This window comes from Oryctolagus cuniculus, chromosome 3 (assembly GCF_964237555.1).
Source record: "Oryctolagus cuniculus chromosome 3, mOryCun1.1, whole genome shotgun sequence".
Lineage (NCBI taxonomy): Eukaryota > Metazoa > Chordata > Mammalia > Lagomorpha > Leporidae > Oryctolagus > Oryctolagus cuniculus.
In genome coordinates this window covers 71160105-71182485 of record NC_091434.1, presented here as the reverse complement: position 1 = coordinate 71182485, position 22381 = coordinate 71160105, and the positions used below count along the sequence as shown (strand labels likewise).

General features: G+C 37.9%; 1 protein-coding gene across 1 annotated transcript in view; it reads left to right on the top strand.

Moving 5' to 3' along the window:
• The window catches only part of UBR3 (ubiquitin protein ligase E3 component n-recognin 3), a 221622-nt gene that overhangs the window by 67235 nt on the left and 132006 nt on the right, over window positions 1–22381 (top strand). Inside the window, exons 8-13 of the mRNA XM_051849447.2 lie at window positions 226–454; window positions 5323–5502; window positions 6074–6207; window positions 9416–9502; window positions 21114–21179; window positions 21266–21355. Of these exons, the coding sequence (XP_051705407.1) occupies window positions 226–454; window positions 5323–5502; window positions 6074–6207; window positions 9416–9502; window positions 21114–21179; window positions 21266–21355 (786 nt within the window). The remainder of the gene's footprint in view (window positions 1–225; window positions 455–5322; window positions 5503–6073; window positions 6208–9415; window positions 9503–21113; window positions 21180–21265; window positions 21356–22381) is intronic.

Here is a 22381-nt window from a genome sequence, read left to right as displayed (position 1 = left end):
AGACGCCTATTAAAATTTTGTAACTTTCAAAATATTTTACTAACATTCCAAAAAAAGGGAAAATATTACTTAAGACTACAATATAAATATTGAAATTAATTTTGAGATTACCTTAAGCATTTCTTATAAGTTAGTAATGGAACTAAAATACAAATATAATATATTAAAAATATTTAAATTCAGCATAAAGCTAATGTGTTTTTTTATATTTAAAAAATTTTACAGGTTGCTTTTACGAAAACTTTTGTTCAGCATTATGCTTTCATTATGAAAACACTGAAGAAAAGTCATGAATCAGATACAATGTCTAACAGAATTGTGCATATTAGTGTTCAGTTGTTCAGCAATGAGGAGCTAGCCAGACAGGTAACAGAAGAATGTCAGCTCCTGGATATTATGGTCACTGTGCTATTATACATGATGGAAAGTTGCCTTATTAAAAGTGAGCTACAAGGTAAACTCAGAATTATATTCACTAGTTCTATTAATAATGTGCTTGGTAAAACTAGCCTTACAAATACCCAATATGCTTAAAAATACCTTAAATGTAATATAATTTGTTTGATATGTTTTTGAAAATTTCCAGCAACATTTAAAGAAAAGTTTATAATGTTTATAATAATTTTATTACTTACAAAGAACTGTCAACATTTTACTGTACTTCTTTTTGTGTGATGTGACTATATTTATAAAAATAAATACATACTTTAGAAATGTTACCATAGTATGTATGTCAAAAACATGCATTTTGTTAATTGCAGGTACTAATATCACATAGGTATACCATAATTTTTTAAGCTATATTCTTACTAGATGTGTTTTTATTTTTTAAAATTAGAAATGTTTTGTTATTAGCCTTAGACATTTCTGTGTGTATATATTTTGATAACTTAAAAATTGGAGTAAATCTGGCCTTTTCTATGTTTCTTTAGTAATAACTTATATTTTCTTCTTTTGTACCTATTATATGGTTTATAGTCCTCAGTGTGCCATAATGTTTCTGTACATGTTGCTTTTCTCATTTCTCTGTGATCTTTCATCTTTACCTCTTAAGCTTTTGTTTCCTTTTGAATTTCCATATAAATTTAATTAATTTATATTATTTAAGTATTTTCTATGGACCAGGCACTCTATTGAATACTATTACTAAGCTTTCTCACTTAAGCTTCTGAAAACCCCTCTGAGATTGGCATTATTGTTATCCTCATTTCAAAGATGAGTACATTGATGCTTAGGACAGTTAAGCCATTGACTGTAGATTATACAGTTAGTAAATGAAAGACAGCTCCAAGAAGGCTTTCTTGTCTCCTGATCAGAACCTTTGTTCTTAACCATGACATCCAGGCCACATTGATAGGTCTGTGTCTTCACTTGTTAACCCCTGGAGCTAAACATTAACAATATCAACAATCAAGTCTTAGGATCTTTCTACTCTGAGGAGGAGAGATTTTACAGTTGAGCCTTGCTTTTACTATTGTTTCCTTGTGCATATGGCTCCTGTTTTCTCATGATACTGACTTTTCAGATGTGACACCATAGCTTGAAAATTGATGGCTTCTATGTTATAATAGCTAGCTGATTAATTTAGCTGCTGTCTTTTGAGTACTTACCATATGCCTTCCTTTTTTATTTGTACTTAATTTGCATTATCTTATTTATCTGTCAATAATTTTGTGAAGTCTGCTGTGGCTTAGAGAGTTGAAATCAATGATCTATGGGCTTACAGCTCTAAAAGCTCATACTCATTTTTACCCATTATGTGACACTGATTTCCTACTGTATGTATAATAGGAGCATATATATATATATTTATATTGTTTACATTAATAAACTTTTTTTGAGAGATAACTCCCATCCTCTGGTTCACTCCCCAAATGCTTACAACAGCTAGAACTGGGCCAGGCTGAGTTTGGAGACTGGGAACTCAGTCTTGATCTCCCATTTGGGTGGCAGGGGACTCATGTATTTGAGCCATCACCTGCTGCCTCCCAGGATGGGTAATAGCAGGAAGCTAGAATTGAGAGGGGAGCCAGGACTCCAACCCAGGTACTTTGGTATGGCATGTGGGGACTTCCCACGCAGCATCTTCAATTCTAGGCCAAATGTCTGCCCCTTTCTCTACTTTTTAAAAGGGAAATTTAAAAACTTTTTAACTTTATATAATATGACATTTTCTTTCTTAGAGATATGGCTATATACATTGTTTTTTCAGTTTTCTTTTTTGAAACAGTTATTCAGCTGATCAATACTGTTCTTACATAGAATATATATTTAGAGAAAGCTTTCTCAAGTGTTTTTAACTTACAAACCAAAAGACTTAAAATTTAGAAATATCTGCTCTTTTGAAAAGTATCTGGACTCTCTTTTCTAGACTGAAATGATTTAGTTGTGCTTGTTATATATGGTTTACACTTGATCTTTGAGGAAGAATGTTTGGGAAAAAGATGTGTATGAATCTACCTTCTGTTATTTTTCAAAGCCACTTTCCAGAGAAAGTTTTTATTATTTATTTCCTTACTCTTGCTCCCTTGTTAACCTACCTGTTAGCCTATCTGAATCTAGTGTCTGCTTCCATCCTTCTGTTGAAATTACCCTCTACAAAATTGTCTGACTCAAGTGACCACATGCCCTACTGTTTCCAGAACAGCCACAAGTTACGCTGTTGTCCTTTTTCACTCATAAAGTGTTTGTTTATATGATAAGTTACATCATCATCCTTTCCATCATCTACACTGTGAAGAAACCAGTAGCTATGCATAGGACCTCTCTTTCAGTATCATATTACACTGTTGATTTCTCTGCTCTCTCTGTGGCCTAGCATTCTTCTCTGCTTTTCCTAACAATATTGGTATTTCTTGACACATGGTTTTGGTGGTTCCCATTTTTTTCTGAAATAATATTACTTTGTGTCAGTTGTTTTCTAAATATACTTCCCTTCTAATGCAGTTAGTCTTCTCTAGGCATTTTTATGCAGATTGAAGTTGGCATATGCTGAATTATTATAGATAACATTGCTAAGATCTTTAAAGGTATGATTTTTCTAGCATTAAATCATATTATCTCCAAGCCAAGATCTGAGATTATCTTTAGCTTTCTTCAAAATTTGCCATGTTTTTTCCTCCTTTATTAGTAGTATAACATTTCATTTTATTTATTTCTTCCATTTTTTAAAAATAAGATTATTTTATTTAAAAGGCAGTGTTACAGAGGGAGAGAGAGAGGGGTCTTCCATCCTCTGATTTACTCCCCAAATGGCCACAATGGCTGGAACTGAGAAAATCTGAAACCAGGAGCCTGGATCTTCTTCTGGGTCTCCCATGTGAGTGCAAGGATCCAAGGACTTGGACCATCTTCCACTGCTTTCCCAGACCATAGCAGAGAGCTGGATTGGAAGTAGAGCTGCTGGAACTCGAACCAGCGCCCATATGGGATGCTGGTATTGCAGGTGACAGCATTATCCACTGTGCTACAGCACCAGCCCCTCTTTAGCTCTTTTTCTTGTAACTTACTTTATTAGTTCATGTTACTTTTGATTTAAATTTTATAATTATGATAAAAAGGACAATGATCATGAACAGAAATAGTGAAAATGGAGAGGCCGGCACTGTGGCGTAATGGGTAAAGCTGCTACCTGCAGTGCCGGCATCCCACATGGGCACTGGTTCGAGACATGGCTGCTCCACTTCCGATCCAGCTCTCTGCTATGGCCTGGGAAAGCAGTAGAAGATGGCCCAAGTACTTGGGCCCCTGCATCCACATGGGAGACCCAGAAGAAGCTCCTGGCTTCAGATCGGTGCAACTCCTGCTGTTGTGGCCAATTGGGGAGTGCACTATCGGATGGAAGACCTCTCTCTCTGCCTCTCCTCCTCTCTCTGTGTATCTCTCTGACTTGCAAGTAAATAAATTTTTTTTTAAAGAAATAATGAGTGGACTTTGGGTCATTATATACCATAGCTCCGCTAGCCTACTAGCCTTGAGCATTCCATGTATTATAGATGAAGATATGTTTGGTTCAGTAAGTTAAGTTGGGATAAGTTAAGAGAGTTAGTGGCAGCTAGCTAGTGGTACAGCTGGTAAAGTCACTGCCTGTAGTGCCAGCATATGAGCACTGGTTCAAGTTTTGGCTGCTCCAATTCCGATCTAGCTCTCTGCTATGGCAGTAGAAGAAAGCAGTAGAAGATGGCCCAAGTCCTTGGGTTCCTGCACCCATGTGGGGGACCTGAAAGAAGCTCCTGGCTCCTGGCTTCAGATTAGCCCAGCTCTGACTGATGAGGCCATTTGGGGAGTGAACCAGCAGATGGAAGACCTCTCTCTCTGCCTCTGCCTCTCTGTAGCTCTGCCTTTCAAATAAATAATAATAAATAAATATTAAAAAAAAAAAAAAGAGCTAGAGGCTGACAATGTGGTGTAGCAGGTAAAAGCTGCCACTGCAATGCCAATATCCCATATGGGCCCCTGTTTGATTTCTAGATGTTCCACTTCTGATTCAGCTCCCTGCTATTGTGCCTGGGAAATCAATGGAAGTTGGCCTAAGCTTGGCCCCCCTGCACCCATGTAGGAGACCCAGAGGAAGCTCCTGGCTCCTGGCTTTGGCCTGGCCCAGCCCCAGCTGTTGTGGCCATCTGGGGATTGAACCAACAAGCAGAATATCTTTCTCCCTTTCTCTCTGTAACTCTATTTTTCAAATAAATAAAAAGAAATCTTTTTTTTTAAAGTTGAGAGCTAATGCTTAAATATAATAATAAAGATTTAGTATGAGCCTATTTTCCTCCCCAACAGTATATTTAAACTTAGAGGATTTTCTTTAAGAAGTTTATGTATACTTTTGTTCTTTAGTCTTTGAAATATTTTTAAAGTATTGTATTTATCTTTTTGAGTAGAAGAAAGCAATTAGATATATAGCACTTAAAATTATTCAACTTTTATTGATAGAATGGAACAAAATTAGAGGTAAAAGTCTTATTGCCTGGAACTAAAAATATTACATTATATTCTTAGAATCAAGAAAATATGGTTTTGTAAAGATAGCTAGCTCAGCATCATGTAAGACATTGAACATGTAGTTTTCATGTAAGGTTGTGCTAAGTGACTTATGTTAATATATGATTTAATTTCTTTAAAGTAATGAATCTTTTTCCATTTCAAAGATGAGGAAATTGATTCATAGAGTCTAAATAATATGCTTAAAGCTGTAGGTATTATATGGAAGATTGGGATTTGAATTTAGGTATCTCTGCTTCTACAATATACAATATCCTATATCATTGATAAAGTTTTTTTTAAAAAACACATTTATTTTTGGGCTGTGTGTGTCTTTTTTAGATGAAGAAAATAGTTTACATGTGGTAGTGAACTGTGGAGAAGCATTACTGAAGAATAATACTTACTGGCCTCTTGTTAGTGACTTTATTAATATTCTTTCTCATCAAAGTGTGGCTAAGAGATTTTTGGAGGACCATGGTTTATTAGTTACATGGATGAACTTTGTATCTTTCTTTCAAGGTATGAATTTTACCTTTGTTGCTATTTTTTTCCTTTTGGTTTTTAAAATACCTAATGCCAAACTACTAAATATTTAGAATATAGCACATCATTCAGATTATACATGAAATTTTCCATTATTTTAATAACTTATTATTTGCATATACTTTAATGATAAATTTTTCATGAAAACCTATAAAGGAGTTTAGGAAATATAAAATTATTAAAAAGAAAACAGTAGTAAAATTTTTAAAAAACATTTAACATGACTAATCTAGAAATGTGAAGCTTATTTTCTAAGAGTCATAACACTTTCATAAAAATATAACTAGCATCAGTTAAAATATTTTGATTTTCATTTTTAAAGATAATCATAAAAGGGATAATTCAAAGTGTTTTTTAAGGCAATCCAGTTTGTAAGAAGTTCTAAAAAGACATTTCATTTTTAATAATTTATTTATCTACATATATGTCTTTTGTCCTATTTGTTTGCATAAAAATGTACTTGGTACTGGGAAATGGTTTACTTGATTTTTATTCTGTTCACTTGCTTTCATTTTCTAAGGTTTGTATCTGCTTTACTTTTTGTAAGGTATGAATTTAAATAAGCGAGAACTAAATGAGCATGTGGAGTTTGAATCTCAGACCTACTATGCTGCCTTTGCTGCTGAACTTGAGGCCTGTGCACAGCCCATGTGGGGGCTGTTATCACATTGTAAAGTTAGGGTATGTTGAAAACTTTTTGGTTAATTTCTATGTTTATGTTTAAAAGAATTGAGAAAATATTTGAAATATTGATGTGTTTACTTACATGTAATATGCAATGTTTAATTCTCTTTCAAATTGAATTCTGTTTTGTAAAAGCTGACCTGGTAAGTTGACATTCATTTATATTACTAGATATTCCCAGCGTGTCCCTATTTTGAATAGTCTTTGAAACTTTGTTAAGTTTTCACAGTTAAATTTGTTGTTTCATTTTATCCATTATTAGCTGCTTAATGCTTTTTGTCTGCCAAGATGTGTTTTGGAAACAAATCAACAGACTTGGTTATGAGTTGATTGTGGGTTATTGATGAGGAGGAAACAGAGACTTGTGGGTAACTTTGGTTGGTGGTAATATTTACAGAGGTGGAAAAAGCTGATAACGTAAGCTTATGAAGATAATGTCAAGGAAGAATCATTAGGACATGGAGATGAGCAGGAGAGTAGAAGTCAAGAAGGAATGTAATACTTAGCTTTATAAACAGGGCTTCGGCTTTATAAACAGGGCACAGGGAATTTTTTTAAAAGGTCTAGGCTGCTGTCAAGTTTAACCTATTTGAGTTTGATGCTGCTACAATTTTTTTTAAACTTTTTTCATTGGAATAAAATGCACATAAAAGTCACCATTTTAATTATTTTAAAGCATACAATTCAGTGTTTTATAGTATATCCACGAAGTTGTACAAATATTGCCATTATTTAAGTCCTGACCATTTCTGTCAGTTTCAGAAGAAATCATGCATCTCCTCATTCCAGCCTCCCCTCATCCCTTGGAAACCACTAATCTATTTCTGTCTGTATGAATCTACCTAAGCTGAACCTTTTTAAAGTGGAATCCTACAACATATGGCCCTTTGTGACTGGGTTCTTTCACTCAGTGCAATGTTTTCAAGGTTTAACTCTGCAGCTTGTCTCTCAGTACTTCATTTCTTTTTTTAATGACTAAATAACATTCCACTATGAATATACCATGTTTTATTTGTTCATTCATCAATTGATAGACATATGGATTGATTTCACTTAAAAAAAGATTTACCTATTTAAAAGGCAGAGTGATGGTGGGGCAGGGGAGGAAGGAGGAGATACTGATTGATTTGATTTTTCTATCTGTTGGTTCACTTCCCTAGATGGCTGCAACAGCCAAGTTTGGGACAGGCTGCAGCTAGGAGCCAGGAATTCCGTCCTAGTCTCCCGCATGCATGGCAGGAGCCCAAGTACTTGGGCCATCTTCTGCTGCCTTACCAGGCACATTAGCAGGAAACTGGATCCGAAACAAAATAGCCAGGACTGAAACTGGCATTCTTATATGGGATGCCAGTGTCTCAAGTGTTGGCTTAGCCCAGTGCACCACAGTGCCAGCCTCTGTCTTCACTTTCTGGCAACTATGAATAATGTTACTGTGAACATCTGCGTATGATTGTTGAGTGAATATGTTTACAATTCTGTTGAGGATAATATATAGTGGTAGAATTGCTTCATACTATAGTAACTATGTATTTAATTTACTGAGGAACTACCAAATTGTTTTTCAAAGTAGCTGTATCATTTTATATTCTTATCAGCAATGTATGAGAGTTCCAATTTCTCCAAATCCTTGCTAACATTTAATAAATAATGGCCGGCCTAGTGGATGAGAAGTGATACCACTGTGCCTTTGATTTGGCAGTTTCACATGATGTTGAGCATCTTTTCATGTATTTGTTAGGCATTTAAAGATTTCTTGGGACAAATGTCTATTTCTATTGTGTTTTTTACAAGTCCTCTGCTCATTTTCTTTTTCTTTTCGTAGGGGCTGTTGTTGTGGTATGTACTACAGATTGAGCCGCTGCCTGTGACTGTGGCATCTCATATGTACACCAGTTCGAGTCTTGTCTGTTCCAGTTACAATCCAGCTCCCTACTAATGCACTTGGAAAAGCAATGGTTGATGGCCCAAGTGCTTGGGCCCTGCCACCCACCTGAAAAACAAGGATAGAGTTCTAGGCTCCTGGATTCAGCCTCTCCTAGCCCTGGCCCTTGGCAGTTGTTTGGGGAGTGAAACAGCAGGAAGAAGATCTCTTTCTCTCTCTGTCTTTCCTTCTCTCTCTCTAATTTTGCCTTTCAAATAAATAAATAGCTCTTGTAAAAAAAGGAATCATGATTTATATTCCCATTTCTTGCCTAGTTCAGGAGATCCATTTTGCCATAAGCATAACATGTTAAAAAGGAATTTATTAATATTTTAGCTTCTCAAGATCACAGCAAATGCTTGATAATTACTACAACATTCTTCTCATCAGTTCTCATGTTAATGTGATATTAGTACAAAGAGAATAAATTCAGTATAGTTCATAGATACAGTCACAATACCCTTCAAGTAGTACACATTTGTCATTTCTAATTCCAGATTTTTATTCCAACCCAGATATTCACAGGCTACTTACAATGCTCATATTTGCCCTCCTTTCTTTTTTAATTATGAAAACAGACATAGATAAAATTTATTTCTTAAACTATTTGAGGTGTATGATTCAATGATTTAATTATATTCACAGTGTTGTATGACCATCACCACTATCCATTTGGAGTATTTTTTTACAAAAGACTTATTAATTTATTTGAGAAGTAGGGTTACACAGAGAGAGAGAGAGAGAGAGAGAGAAAGAGAGAGACAAAGAGAGAGGTATTCCACCTGCTCGTTCACTCCACAAATGGCTGCAATGGCAGGAGCTGAGCTGATCCGAAGCCAGGAGCTTTCTCTGTTTCCCACGTGGGTGCAGGGTCCCGAGCACTTCAGCCATCTTCTGCTGCTTTCCCAGGCTATAGCAGAGAGCTGGATCAGAAGAGGAGCAGCTAGGACACAAACCAGAGCCTATATGGGATGCCAGCGCTGTAGGCAGAGGCCTAGCCTGCTGTACCACAGCACTGGCGCCTGGAGTATTTTTCATCAGCCCAAAATAAACTGTATACATTAAACAATGACATAGAGAATTTATTCTATTTGAAATGTCTCTTGGAATAGAACCTGACTTAACTCTAAAGTTTATTTCAGCTTTGAATCATCGCTAGCATTTTGTGTTCCTTAATTTTTTTCATTATTGGATATTACTATTTGTGAAGGGACAGTTTCATATATAATTTGATGTTGAAAATGTGTTTATATACTGTAAAATTTACATTACTTACTATTTTAGGAAACTCAAGAGTACACCCGAAATGTTGTTAGATATTGCCTTGAAGCTCTTCAAGACTGGTTTGATGCTATTAACTTTGTAGATGAGGTATGTATATTTTTTGGTAGACACTAAAGCATTTAAGAAACGTGTTTTATCTCTAACATTGAGGATGACATCTTTTCATGGAATAAGTGAAAAATGTCAGAATGAATGTAATAATATTATTCTTTGAAAAAGGCAGAGTTGAAAAGGGGGAACAGTTCTTTGACATTTAGGAGATTCCAGAGTGCACTAATCCTATCTCTTATGTCCTAGAGAAGAGGAGTGTACTTTCTTTTTTATTAAGTGCATACATCTCATTATTTCTCAGGAGTGAAAATTAATTTTAGGTAAAGGGTAAAGGGGTAAAAGCAACAGTACAAATGTGATAGAATAGGGGAAATCAGTGGAAAAGGTATCAGTTTCATTAATTGGATAATGTTCTTGTCAGAGTATGAAAAGAGGGGTTTGAACAAATAGATTGTTACTAGTAATGACTGAGAGGAGTTGCCACAGGATCTAGTATGTATAAATTGAGCACATAATTACTTTTGTTAGCTCAGCTTACCATTAGCAGCCCCTTCTGTTCTTCTTCTTCTTTTTTTATTTAGTAAATATAAATTTCCAAACTACAGTTTATGAATTACAATGGCTTTCTCCCCATCAGCTTCCCTCCCACTCGCACCCCTCCCATCTCCCGCTCCCTCTCCCATTCCATTCACATCAAGATTCATTTTCAGTTATCTTTATATACAGAAGATCGATTTAGTATATATTAAGTAAAGATTTCATCAATTTGCACCCACACAGAAACACAAAGTGTAAAATACTGTTTCAGTACTAGTTATAGCATTACTTCACATTGGACAACACATTAAGGACATTTCCCACATGAGAAGTAAGTACACAGTGACTCCTGTTGTTGACTTAACAATTTGACACTTTTGTTTATGGCGTCAGTAATCTCCCTAGGCTGTAGTCATGAGTTGCCAAGGCTATGGAAGCCTTTTGAGTTCGCTGACTTCGATCTTATTCCGATAGGGTCATAGTCAAAGTAGAAGTTCTCTCCTCCCTTCAGAGAAAGGTACCTCCTTCTTTGATGGCCCTGTTCTTTCCACTGGGATCTCACTTGCAGAAATCTTTCATTTAGGTCTTTTTTTTCCCCCAGAGTGTCTTGGCTTTCCATGCCTAAAATACTCTCATGGGCTCTTCAGCGGGATCCGAATGCCTTAAGGGCTGATTCTGAGGCCAGAGTGCTATTTAGGACATCTGCCATTCTATGAGTCTGCTGTGTATCCCGCTTCCCATGATGGATCGTTCTCTCCCATTTTGATTCTGTCAGTTAGTATTGGCAGACACTAGTCTTGTTTGTGTGATCCCTTTGACTCTTAGACCTATCAGTATGATCAATTGATCACTTGGACTAGTGAGATGGCATTGGTACATGCCACCTTGATGGGATTGTATTGGAATCCCCTGGCATGTTTCTAACTCCACCATTTGGGGCAAGTCCGATTGAGCATGTCCCAAATTGTACATCTCCTCCCTCTCTTATTCCCACTCTTATATTTAACAGGGATCACTTTTTAGTTAAAATTTAAACACCTAAGAATAATTGTGTGTTAATTACATAGTTCAGCCAATAGTACTAGAACAAAAAAAATACTAAAAGGGATAAAGTATTACATTGTGCATCAACAGTCAGGACATGAGCTGATCAAGTCACTGTTTCTCATAGTGTCCATTTCACTTCAACAGGTTTCCCCTTTGGTGCTCAGTTAGTTGTCGCTGATCAGAGAGAACATATGATATTTGTCCCTCTGGGACTGGCTTAATTCACTCATCATAATGTTTTCCAGATTCCTCCATTTTGTTGCAAATGACCGGATTTCATTGTTTTTGACTGCTGTATAGTACTCTATTGAGTACATGTCCCATAATTTCTTTATCCAGTCTACTGTTGATGGGCATTTGGGTTGGTCCCAGGTCTTAGCTATTGTGAATTGAGCTGCGATAAACATTAATGTGCAGACAGCTTTTTTGTTTGCCAATTTCATTTCCTTTGGGTAAATTCCAAGGAGTGGGATGGCTGGGTTGTATGGTAGGGATATATTCAGGTTTCTGAGGAATCTCCAGACTGACTTCCATAGTGGCTTTACCAGTTTGCATTTCCACCAGCAGTGGGTTACTGTCCCCTTTTCCCCACATCCTCTCCAGCATCTATTGTTGGTAGATTTCTGAATGTGAGCCATTCTAACTGGGGTGAGGTGAAACCTCATTGTGGTTTTGATTTGCATTTCCACGATTGCTAGTGATCTTGAACATTTTTTCATGTGTCAGTTGGCCATTTGGATTTCCTCTTCTGAAAAATGTCTATTGAGGTCCTTGGCCCATCTCTTAAGTGGGTTGTTTGTTTTGATGTTGTGGAGTTTCTTGATTTCTTTGTAGATTCTGGTTATCAACTCTTTATCTGTTGCATAGTTTGCAACAATTTTTTCCCATTCTGTTGGTTGCCTCTTCACTTTCCTGACTGTTTCTTTTGCAGTACAGAAACTTCTCAATTTGATGCAATCCCAAATGTTAATTTTGGCTTTGACTGCCTGTGCTTCTGGGGTGTTTTCCAAGAAGTCATTGCCGGTACCTATATCTTGCAGGGTTTCTCCAGTGCTCTCTAATAATTTGATGGTGTCGGGTTGTAGATTTAAGTCTTTAATCCATGTTGAGTGAATTTTTGTGTAAGGTGTAAGGTAGGGGTCTTGCTTCATGGTTCTGCACTTGGAAATCCAATTTTCCCAGCACCATTTATTGAATAGACTGTCCTTACTCCAGGGATTGGTTTTGGATCCTTGATCAAATATAAGTTGGCTGTAGATGTTTGGATTGATTTCCGGTGTTTCTATTTTGTTCCATTGGTCTGTCCATCTGTTTCTGTACCAGTACCATGCTGTTTTGATAGCAACTGTCCTGTAGTATGTCCTGAAATCTGGTATTGTGATGCCTCCAGCTTTGTTTTTGTTGTACAAGATTGCTTTAGCTATTCGAGGTCTCCTGTGTCTCCATATAAATTTCAGCACCATTTTTTCCAGATCTGAGAAGAAGGTCTTCGGTATCTTGATTGGTATCGCATTGAATCTATAAATTGCTTTTGGGAGAATGGACATTTTGATGATATTGATTCTTCCAATCCATGAGCATGGAAGATTTTTCCATTTCTTGGTATCCTCTTCTATTTCTTTCTTTAAGGTTTTGTAATTTTCATCGTAGAGATCTTTAACATCCTTGGTTAAGTTTATTCCTAAGTATTTGATTGTTTTTGTGGCTATTGTGAATGGTATTGATTTTAGAAGTTCTTCCTCAGCCATGACATTGCCTGTGTATACAAAGGCTGTTGATTTTTGTGCATTGATTGTATATCCTGCTACTTTGCCAAACTCTTCTATGAGTTCCAATATTCTCTTAGTAGAGTTCTTTGGGTCCCCTAAATAAAGAATCATATCATCTGCAAAGAGGGATAGTTTGAGTTCTTCCTTCCCAATTTGTATCCCTTTAATTTCTTTTTCTTGCCTAATGGCTCTGGCTAGAACTTCCAGAACTATATTGAATAGCAGTGGTGAGAGTGGGCATCCCTGTCTGGTACCAGATCTCAGTGGAAATGCTTCCGATTTTTCCCCATTCAATAGGATGTTGGCCGTGGGTTTTTCATAAATTGCTTTGATTGTATTGGGGAATGTCCCTTCCATACCCAGTTTGCTTAAAGTTTTCATCATGAAAGGGTGTTGTATTTTATCAAATGCTTTCTCGGCATCTATTGAGAGAATCATATGGTTTTTCTTCTGCAGTCTGTTAATGTGGTGTATCACATTGATTGTTTTGAGCACACTGAACCATCCCTGCATACCAGGGATAAATCCCACTTGGTCTGGGTGGATGATCTTTCTGATGTGTTGTTGCATTCTATTGGCCAGAATTTTATTGAGGATTTTTGCATCTATGTTCATCAGGGATATTGGTCTGTAATTCTCTTTCAGTGCTGCATCTTTTTCCAGCTTAGGAATTAAGGTGATGCTGGCTTCATAGAAAGAATTTGGGAGGATTCCCTCTTCTTCGATTGTTCTGAATAGTTTGAGAAGAATTGGAGTTAGCTCTTCTTTAAATGTCTGGTAGAATTCAGCAATGAATCCATCTGGTCCTGGGCTTTTCTTTGTTGGGAGGGCCTTTATTACTGTTTCAATTTCTGTCTCAGTTATGGGTCTGTTTAGGTTTTCTATGTCTTCCTGATTCAATTTAGGTAGATTGCATGTGTCCAGGAATCTATCCATTTCTGATAGATTTCCCAGTTTGTTGGCAAACAGCTCTTTGTAGTAATTTCTGATGATTCTTTTTATTTCTGTGGTGTCTGTTGTTACGTTTCCTTTTTCATCTCTGATTTTATTGATTTGGGTCTTTTCTTTTTTTAATTAGTTGAGCCGGTGGGGTGTCAATTTTGCTTATTTTTTCAAAAAACCAGCTCCTCGTTTGGCTGATTTTTTGTAATGTTTTTTTTTTTTGGATTCAATCCTGTTGATTTCTTCTCTGATTTTTAATTATTTCTCTTCTCCTACTAGATTTTGGTCTCATTTGCTGTAGGTTTTCTAGATCCTTGAGATGAATTGAAAGCTCATTTATTTGGTGTCTTTCCAATTTCTTAATGTAGGCACCTATTGATATAAACTTTCCTCTTAACACTGCTTTTGCTGTGTCCCATAGGTTTTGGTATGTTGTGCTGTTATCCTCATTTACTTCCAGAAAATTTTTGATTTCTCTTTTGATTTCTTCTATGACCCATTGTTCATTCAGGAGCATGTTGTTCAATCTCCATGTGTTTACATAGGCTCTAGGGATTCCTGAGTTGCTAATTTCCAACTTCATTCCTTTATGGTCTGAGAAGCTGCATGGTATGATTCTAATTCTTTTGAATTTGCTGAGACTTGCTTTATGGTCTAGTATGTGGTCAATCCTAGAGAAGGTTCCATGTACTATTGAGAAGAATGTAAATTCTTTATGTGTAGGATGAAAAGTTCTATAGATATCTGTTAGATCCATTTGGGCTATAGTGTCGTATAATCTACTGTCTCCTTGTTGATCTTCTGTCCTGTTGATCTATGTATTTCTTTTTTTTTTTTTTTTTTTTTTTTTTTTTTGATAGGCAGAGTGGACAGTGAGAGAGAGAGACAGAGAGAGAAAGGTCTTCCTTTGCCGTTGGTTCACCCTCCAATGGCTGTCGCTGCAGCCGGCGCACCGCGCTGATCCGATGGCAGGAGCCAGGATCCAGGTGCTTTTCCTGGTCTCCCATGGGGTGCAGGGCCCAAGCACCTGGGCCATCCTCCACTGCACTCCCTGGCCATAGCAGAGAGCTGGCCTGGAAGAGGGGCAACCGGGACAGAATCCGGCGCCCCGACCGGGACTAGAACCCGGTGTGCCGGTGCCGCAAGGTGGAGGATTAGCCTATTGAGCCACGGCGCCGGCTGATCTATGTATTTCTGAGAGTGGAGTATTGAAGTCCCCCAGTACTATTGTATTGGGGTCTAAGTCTCCCTTTAAGTCCCTTAACAAATCTTTTAAATAAACTGGTGCCCTGTAATTAGGTACATATACATTGATAATTGTTATATCTTCCTGTTGAATTGATCCCTTAATCATTATATAGTGCCCCTCTTTGTCTCTCCTAACAGTTTTTGTGGTAAAGTTTATGTTAACCGATATTAAGATGGCTACGCTCGGTCTTTTTTCATTTCTGTTGGCATGGTATATCTTTTTCCAGCCTTTCACTTTCAGTCTGTATGCATCAGCTGAGTGGAATTGAAGGTCGTTAGCAGGCAAATGATTTACCCACAGGAGCCAGAGATAGGAAGCTCTTTCCCAAGGACCACACAGGGAATCTGTGCTGCCCTCAGTGTGGGCTCAGATTCTCCTGCAGTCTCCCACTGGGTTACCAAGGTTCCCGAATTGTAGCATCTCTGGAGAGTACGCAAGTGAATTCTGTGAGTTCTCTCCCCCACTGTCTCTTTTTTCACAGTCTCAGTTCATTAGCATCACACATTCACTAGGTCCTAATCTCCTGTTATTTCATCCCCCCTAGAGTCAGGTTTTTCTGCTTGGCTGAGGGCCGGTGCAGTCCTGTGGTCGCCCCGCTTATGATGTATGTCCAAAATGGTGCCTGCTCTTTGTCTTGCTCGCCTTTGAGAGGTGAGCGGAGAGCGAGAAACTCATTTCCGTATTGGCCACCTCTTTTTTTTTTCCCTCTCTCTTCTAGTTAGCCTTGGTGAACTTTTCTTTCAAGCCTCGTTCCCTCTAGTCTCCTCTTTCCGCTTGCCTGCCAGTGTCTCAGGGTATTGAGTTTCGGCTCACCTCGCGCTCCAGCGCTAGGGTGTTGATTATGCTGCTGGTGTCCCGCACTGTGGGCTCCCATGCTGTCCATGCAGGTCCACCATGAATCACTAGTTCCGGAAGAGTTTCCTCTGCTGTTTCTTCCCCTACTCTTCCTTGAACCTGCAGTATCTCCACTTTTATTAAACTGTCTCTTCCGGAACTATCAGTGTGCTCCCTTCCTATTCCGCCATCTTGCCCCAATTCCCTTCTGTTCTTCTTATGCAGTAATATGCCACACACACACACACACACTTACACACAGAACGCCTACTCCTGACTGATTCCTGAATCCAGGGCAGATAGAACCCTAGCTATCTTTGGGACTGTGTGGAGTTGAGAGGAGGCAAGTCATCTTTTTTTTTTTTTTTTTTCAAAAAATCCTAATACAAATGTACTGAAAAGTTGAGGATGCAAAGAACTTTGTTTTCTTGAATGAATAATTAAGTTATTGACTTGGTGCCCTGTCATCCCCAAATACTTCAGTGTATATTTCCTACAAACAAGGACATTTTCACATGTAACCAAATACAACTATAAAAGCCATTATTATATGATTGCCTTCTAATCCTTAGAACTTAATTTGTTTTATTAATCATCCAGTGCTATCATTTATAGCAAAAGGATGTGGTTTATGTCATCATGTTATTGATCTTCTGTAAGCTTCTTCGTCTTTCTTTGCCTTTAGGACAATGATGTTTATTTTATCATTTTTTATAGAAAACTTTAATTTAGTAAATATGAATTTTAAAGTATAACTTTTGGATTATAGCAGTTCTTCCCCAATAACCACCCTCCTACCTGCAAACCATCCCATCTCCTACTCCCTCTCCCATCTCATTCTTCTTTAAGACTCGTTTTTAATTATCTTCATATACAGATCAACTCTGTACTAAGTAAAGATTTCAATAGTTTGCACCCACACAGACATACAAAGTATAAAGTACTGTTTGAAGACTAGTTTTACCGTTATTTCTCATAGTACAACACATTTAGGACAGAGGTCCTACATGGCGTGCAAGTGCACAGTGACTCCTGTTGTTGATTTAAAAATTGACACTCTTATTTATGATGTCAGTAATCGACAGTGATGTTTAAAATTAAGAGTACAAATCAGTTGCTTTCAAGAATGTCTCTCAGTTTGGGTTTATTTCATAATCAGCTTTAGATTATTTATCTTCAGGAATATATAAAGATGTGATGTTGCAATGTTTTCATTACATACTGTCTAATGGTTTATGATTTGTTTTGATTCTATTATTGATGATGTTACCTTTTTTCACTTGATCAGGGTGGTGCCTAATAGACTTGTTCACTATCAAGTTGTCATTTTATCATTGTAATTAATAATTTTTTAAAAAAGATTATTTATCTGAAAGAGTTACACAGAGAGAAGGAGAGGCAGAGGGAGAGAGGCTTCTTCCATCCGCTGGTTCACTCCTGAATTGGCCACAATGGCCGGAGCTGCACCAGTCTGAAGCCAGGTGCCAGGAGTTTGTTTTGGTTCTCCCATGTGGGTGCAGGAGCTCAAGGACTTGGGCCATTCTCCAGTGCTTTCCCAAGCCATAGCAGAGAGCTGGATTGGAAGTGGAGCAGCCGGGACTTGAACCGGCACCCATATGGGATGCTGGCACTGCAGGTGGTGGCTTTACCTGCTATGCCACAGTGCCGGCCCCATGTAATTAATCACTTTTTATGTGCTATGCATATATATCTGTTTTCTTATCTAATTTTCAAATAATTTATTTTTATATGTAGGAATCCATAGTTTCTGTTTTATTCAGTGGGTTATAGTCTATTATACTGTTGTTTGGTAGTCAAATGGTTTCATATTTGTTCAGCAAGAACCCCTTCAAGTTTTTTTTTTTTTTTCCTATGTTATTTTCCTGTCCTATCATTCTTTGAGAATCTCCATGTTTTTTGGCCTGATAGTGTATTTCAGGCACACCTATAGTCCCCCTGTTCTAATTCTAGAATCAATCATTTCTTTAAAGATAACTGGTTACTTTTAGTGCGGAACAGTATTTATTAAGCAAAATCTGAGTGATAGGCATGCTTATTGCTGTTGGGGTGTCACTGTTCACAGGCCCTCACAGTGAGTAGAAGTTAAGAGACTTTACACACACAGATTTATTTTATTTCTTTGAAAGACAGAGTTACAGAGAGAGGTAGAGAAACAGAGAGAGGTCTTCCATCCGCTGGTTCACTCCCCAGATGGCTGCAATGGCTGGAACAGCGCCAATCCACTGCCAGGAGCCAGGAGTTTCTTCCAGGTCTCCCACGTGGGTGCAGGGGCCCAAGGACTTGGGCCATCTTCTGCTCCTATCCCAGGCCATAGCAGAGAGCTGGATTGGAAGTGGAGCAGCTGGGGCTAGAACCGGGCCCATATGGGATGCCGGTGCTTCAGAGCAGGGCGTTAACATGCTGTGCCACAGCGCCAGCCCCACCCTTGGTTATCTTTAATAATTTCTGTTCTATTCTAATTTATCTCCCCCAAATATTTGTGTTTGCTCTTAGCCTTGATTTTATCTATTTGGACTCAGAGTCTACCATCATCAAATCACCTTGATTCTTAGTCTGGTATAATTATTGATCTTTAAGGTTAAATTGTGCATAAATGATTATGATTCAGTCTTTTTTTTTTTTTTTTTTAAGATTTTATTTATTTGAGAGGTAGAGTTTCAGACAGTGAGAGGGAGAGACAGAGAGAAAGGTCCTCCGTTTGTTGGCTCACTCCCCAAATGGCTGCAACGGCGCCGATCCGAAGTCAGGAGCCAGGAGCTTTTTCCTTGTCTCCCATGTGCGTGCAGGGGCCCAAGGACTTGGGCCATCCTCCACTGCTCTCCCAGGCCACAGCAGAGAGCTGGACTGGAAGAGTAGCAGCCAGGACTAGAACCGGTGCCCATATGGGATGTTGGTGCCACAGGCGGAAGACCAACCTACTGCGCCACGGTGCCGGCCCAATGATTGTCTTGAAAGAACATCTTTGGCCTCCACAGAGCTCCATCCTATTTCTTAGCCTTCCACACTCTATCCAGAATTAGACCCTCAGCTGGAACTTTTCTCTTCAAGTTCTCATTGGTATTTGGAACTTTAGAGACTATTATTAAAATGCTAGCATCTTTAAGAGAATAGGATGATTGAAGTGGGAGAAATTCTATTGTACACAGAGGGTTAAAAAAGTGAATGTCATGACATTAATCCATAGTTGGTATCAGGAGTGGAATTGAGGATGGTTAGAATTGGGTATGACAGACACAGCAGCTGAACCCAAGGGAATAATATATTTGTTTTTTAACACAGAAGTACTTTTAGGAAAGTATTAAATATTATAAAATATAAGTTCATTTTTTTCATAGAAGTGAAAATAACTATTGAACTGAAGGAATAGAACAATATGCTTATATATGGTTTTTAAAAGTTTTATTAACCTTTCTTTTTCCTGGGTGTGAGGTGGGGATAGAAAGTTATTAAATGACTTGCTCGTAGCTGTGAAGGTAGTTACTGATAGTTCAAGCCCAGAGACCATATTTTTCATCTCCTTGTCTGGTTGTGTTTCAATTATACTGGTTGTAGGCAGTGGAAAGAGCCCTAGAGTCTGGCAGATTTGAGTGTAAATTGTGTCTTCCACAGTCAACTAGCTATATGACCTTGAAAAGATTTAAGTTCTTATTTTTATAATTTTTTTATAAACAATTTCTTGTCTGTTAAGGATGATAATATTAACCAATGAGGAATGACTTAGAGGAACATCCAAATATTACATGTGTGATAATATTAGTTCTTCCATCTTCTGAGGTGGATGTCAGAAACTGTTATTGTTATACAGTGCATATTAATCAAATAGTATTTGTTGAACTGAATTAAGCCAAATTAAATAGTCATATAGCAACAGGGGATGGAATAAATTTTCCTTTCAGGTAGGCCATTTAAAAATCCTCAAATCCATAAATATCATGTAAGGAAATGTTGTGAATATATGGAAGGGTTGTTTGACTAGAGACCTGTGATAAAAATGGAACATGCGCTCATCCAGGAAATATTTATTAAATGTTTACTGTGTTGTAAACACTGAAGATACATTGATGAAACAGTCTCTGATTTAGGCAAGTGGAGGACATGTCAATAGCTAATTTGATTCCAGTGCTTCAATAAAGTTGTGACTAGGTGCTATGGGGGAACACAGAAAGGGGCAGCTATTTAGTCTGATGGACTCAGGAAAAGCTTCCTGGTACAAATGTCAATTGAACAAAGTCTTAAAGATATGTTAATACTTGGGAGAAAGGATGTATTGCAGTTGAGGCAGAGGGAGTAGTATGTACAAAGGTGGGGCTGGCTCTGTAGCACAGTGGGTTAAGCCATAGCCTGCAGTGCCAGCATCCTATATGGGCTCCAGTTCCAGTACCAGCTACTCCACTTCCAAACGAGCTCCTTGCTAATGCACCTGGGAAAGCAGCAGAAGATGGCTGAAGTTCTGAGCCCCTCTACCCATGTGGGAGACCTAGAAGAAGCTCCTGGCTCCTGGTTTTGGCCTGGCCTGGCCCCAGCTGTTGCAGCCATTTGGGGAGTGAACCAGCAGATGGAGGATCTTTCTGTCTGTCTTTCTCTCTATCTCTACCTTTCAAATAAATATATAAATCTTTAAATAAAAAAACAAAATAGTGTATACAAAGGCACAGAAGCCTGGTAGGTTAGGGACACTACCTATGGTGCAAGAGTTAATATGATAGGGGATGAGGCTGCTGAGTAAGCTGTGTCTTCTCAGGAGTCAGAAGTTTATCATGAGGCTAAATTTTTTTTAAGATATATTTATTTATATGAAAGTTAGAATTATACACAGAGAGAAGGAGAAGCAGAGAGAGAGAGGCCTTCCATCTGCTGGTTCACTCCTCAGTTGGCTGCAACTGCTGGAGCTGCGCTGATCCGAAGCCAGGAGCCAGGAGTTTCTTGCGGGTCTCCCATGTGGATACAGGGGCCCAAGGACTTGGGTCATCCTCTACTGCTTTCCCAGGCCATAGCAGAGAGCTGGATTGGAAGTGGAGCAGCTGGGTCTCGAACTGGCGTCCATGTGGGATGCCAGCACTGTAGACAACAGCTTTACCCGCTATGCCACTGCGTAGGCCCCAAGAGCTATAGCTTCTAAAACTTTAAATTTTGTTTTAAAAAATATAGAGATAAATCTAGGTGAGAGTATGGTTTTAGCATTTTAAAACTTTCTTAGAACTTCTGCCAAAAAATTCTTTAATCTGTGGTTTTCGTTTGTTTATTCTAGCCAGCGCCCAACCAAGTTACTTTCCATCTGCCACTACATCGTTACTATGCTATGTTTTTGAGTAAGGTAAGTCTATCATCAAACAGTTATGTTCTTTTTTATTACTATTTTTGGGAAAGAAATATTGAACCTTTTTTGATTGTAATTTCTAGGCTGTGAAATGTCAAGAACTAGATTTGGATTCTGTTTTACCAGATCAGGAGATGTTGATGAAACTAATGATTCACCCACTCCAAATTCAAGTATGTATTCAGGATTTTTAAAAGTTTGTAATTAAATTACTTATTTAAATGATTCTTCAGTTATTTTGTTTGTATGTAAAAATATTTGAAAATTTTTTAAAAAAAATTGAATTCTTATATTTTTGCCAGATGTTTGGTTACTTTTTGTTCTCTGATATTTAATTTCTCCAGAAATTCTTTTAATTATATTTACTTCTTCTTCTTCTTCTTCTTCTTCTTTTTTTAAAGTTTCATTTATTTATTTGAAAGACAAAAATACAGAGAGAGAAGGAGGGAAACTGAGATCTTTCATCCACTGGTTTACTCCCTAGGTGGCTACAACGGCTGGGGCTGGGCCAGGCTGGAGCCTAGAGCCCAGAGTTTCTTCCAGGTCTCCAATGTGGGTGTAGGGGCCCAAGCACTTGAACAATCTTGTGTTGCATTCCCAGGTGCATTAGCAGGGAGCTGGATTAGAAGTGGAGCAGCCGGGATTTGAACCAGCACTCATATGGGATGCTGCCATGACAGGTGGAGCCTTAACCTTCTATGCCACAGCACCAGCCCAATTACATTTATTTCTAAGGGAGATTTAACATGCTATAGCACTGTTTGAGAGGTTGGGGATCTAGTAATTTCTACTTTAGGTGCTACCACCATTTTATTTTTCATGTGGATTAGAACAATTCACCCCCTTGGTTCTCAGCTTCCCATTTGTGAAGTGAGAAGAGAAGGAATACAGAAAAATTAACTTGAATAAGCACTGTGATTCAGTTCCGACAAGGGTCAGCCTTTTATATATAATGGAGAGACTTGCATTACAATTCATCTTTTTTGCCAATTTTAGATTTATTATTGACCTTCAACTCTGGAAGTCAGGAACAAATAAAAGTTAAGACTGCTTAATTTTTCTGAAACTGGACAAAAATTTGTGAAGAATTAAATATTGATATAATAAAACTTGTTCTGTTCTGGTCCTTTCTTACCTTCAGTTGAAGATATAGATGTGTTCTTCAGCTTGGAAGAATTAACTCTCTTCTATCTGTATTC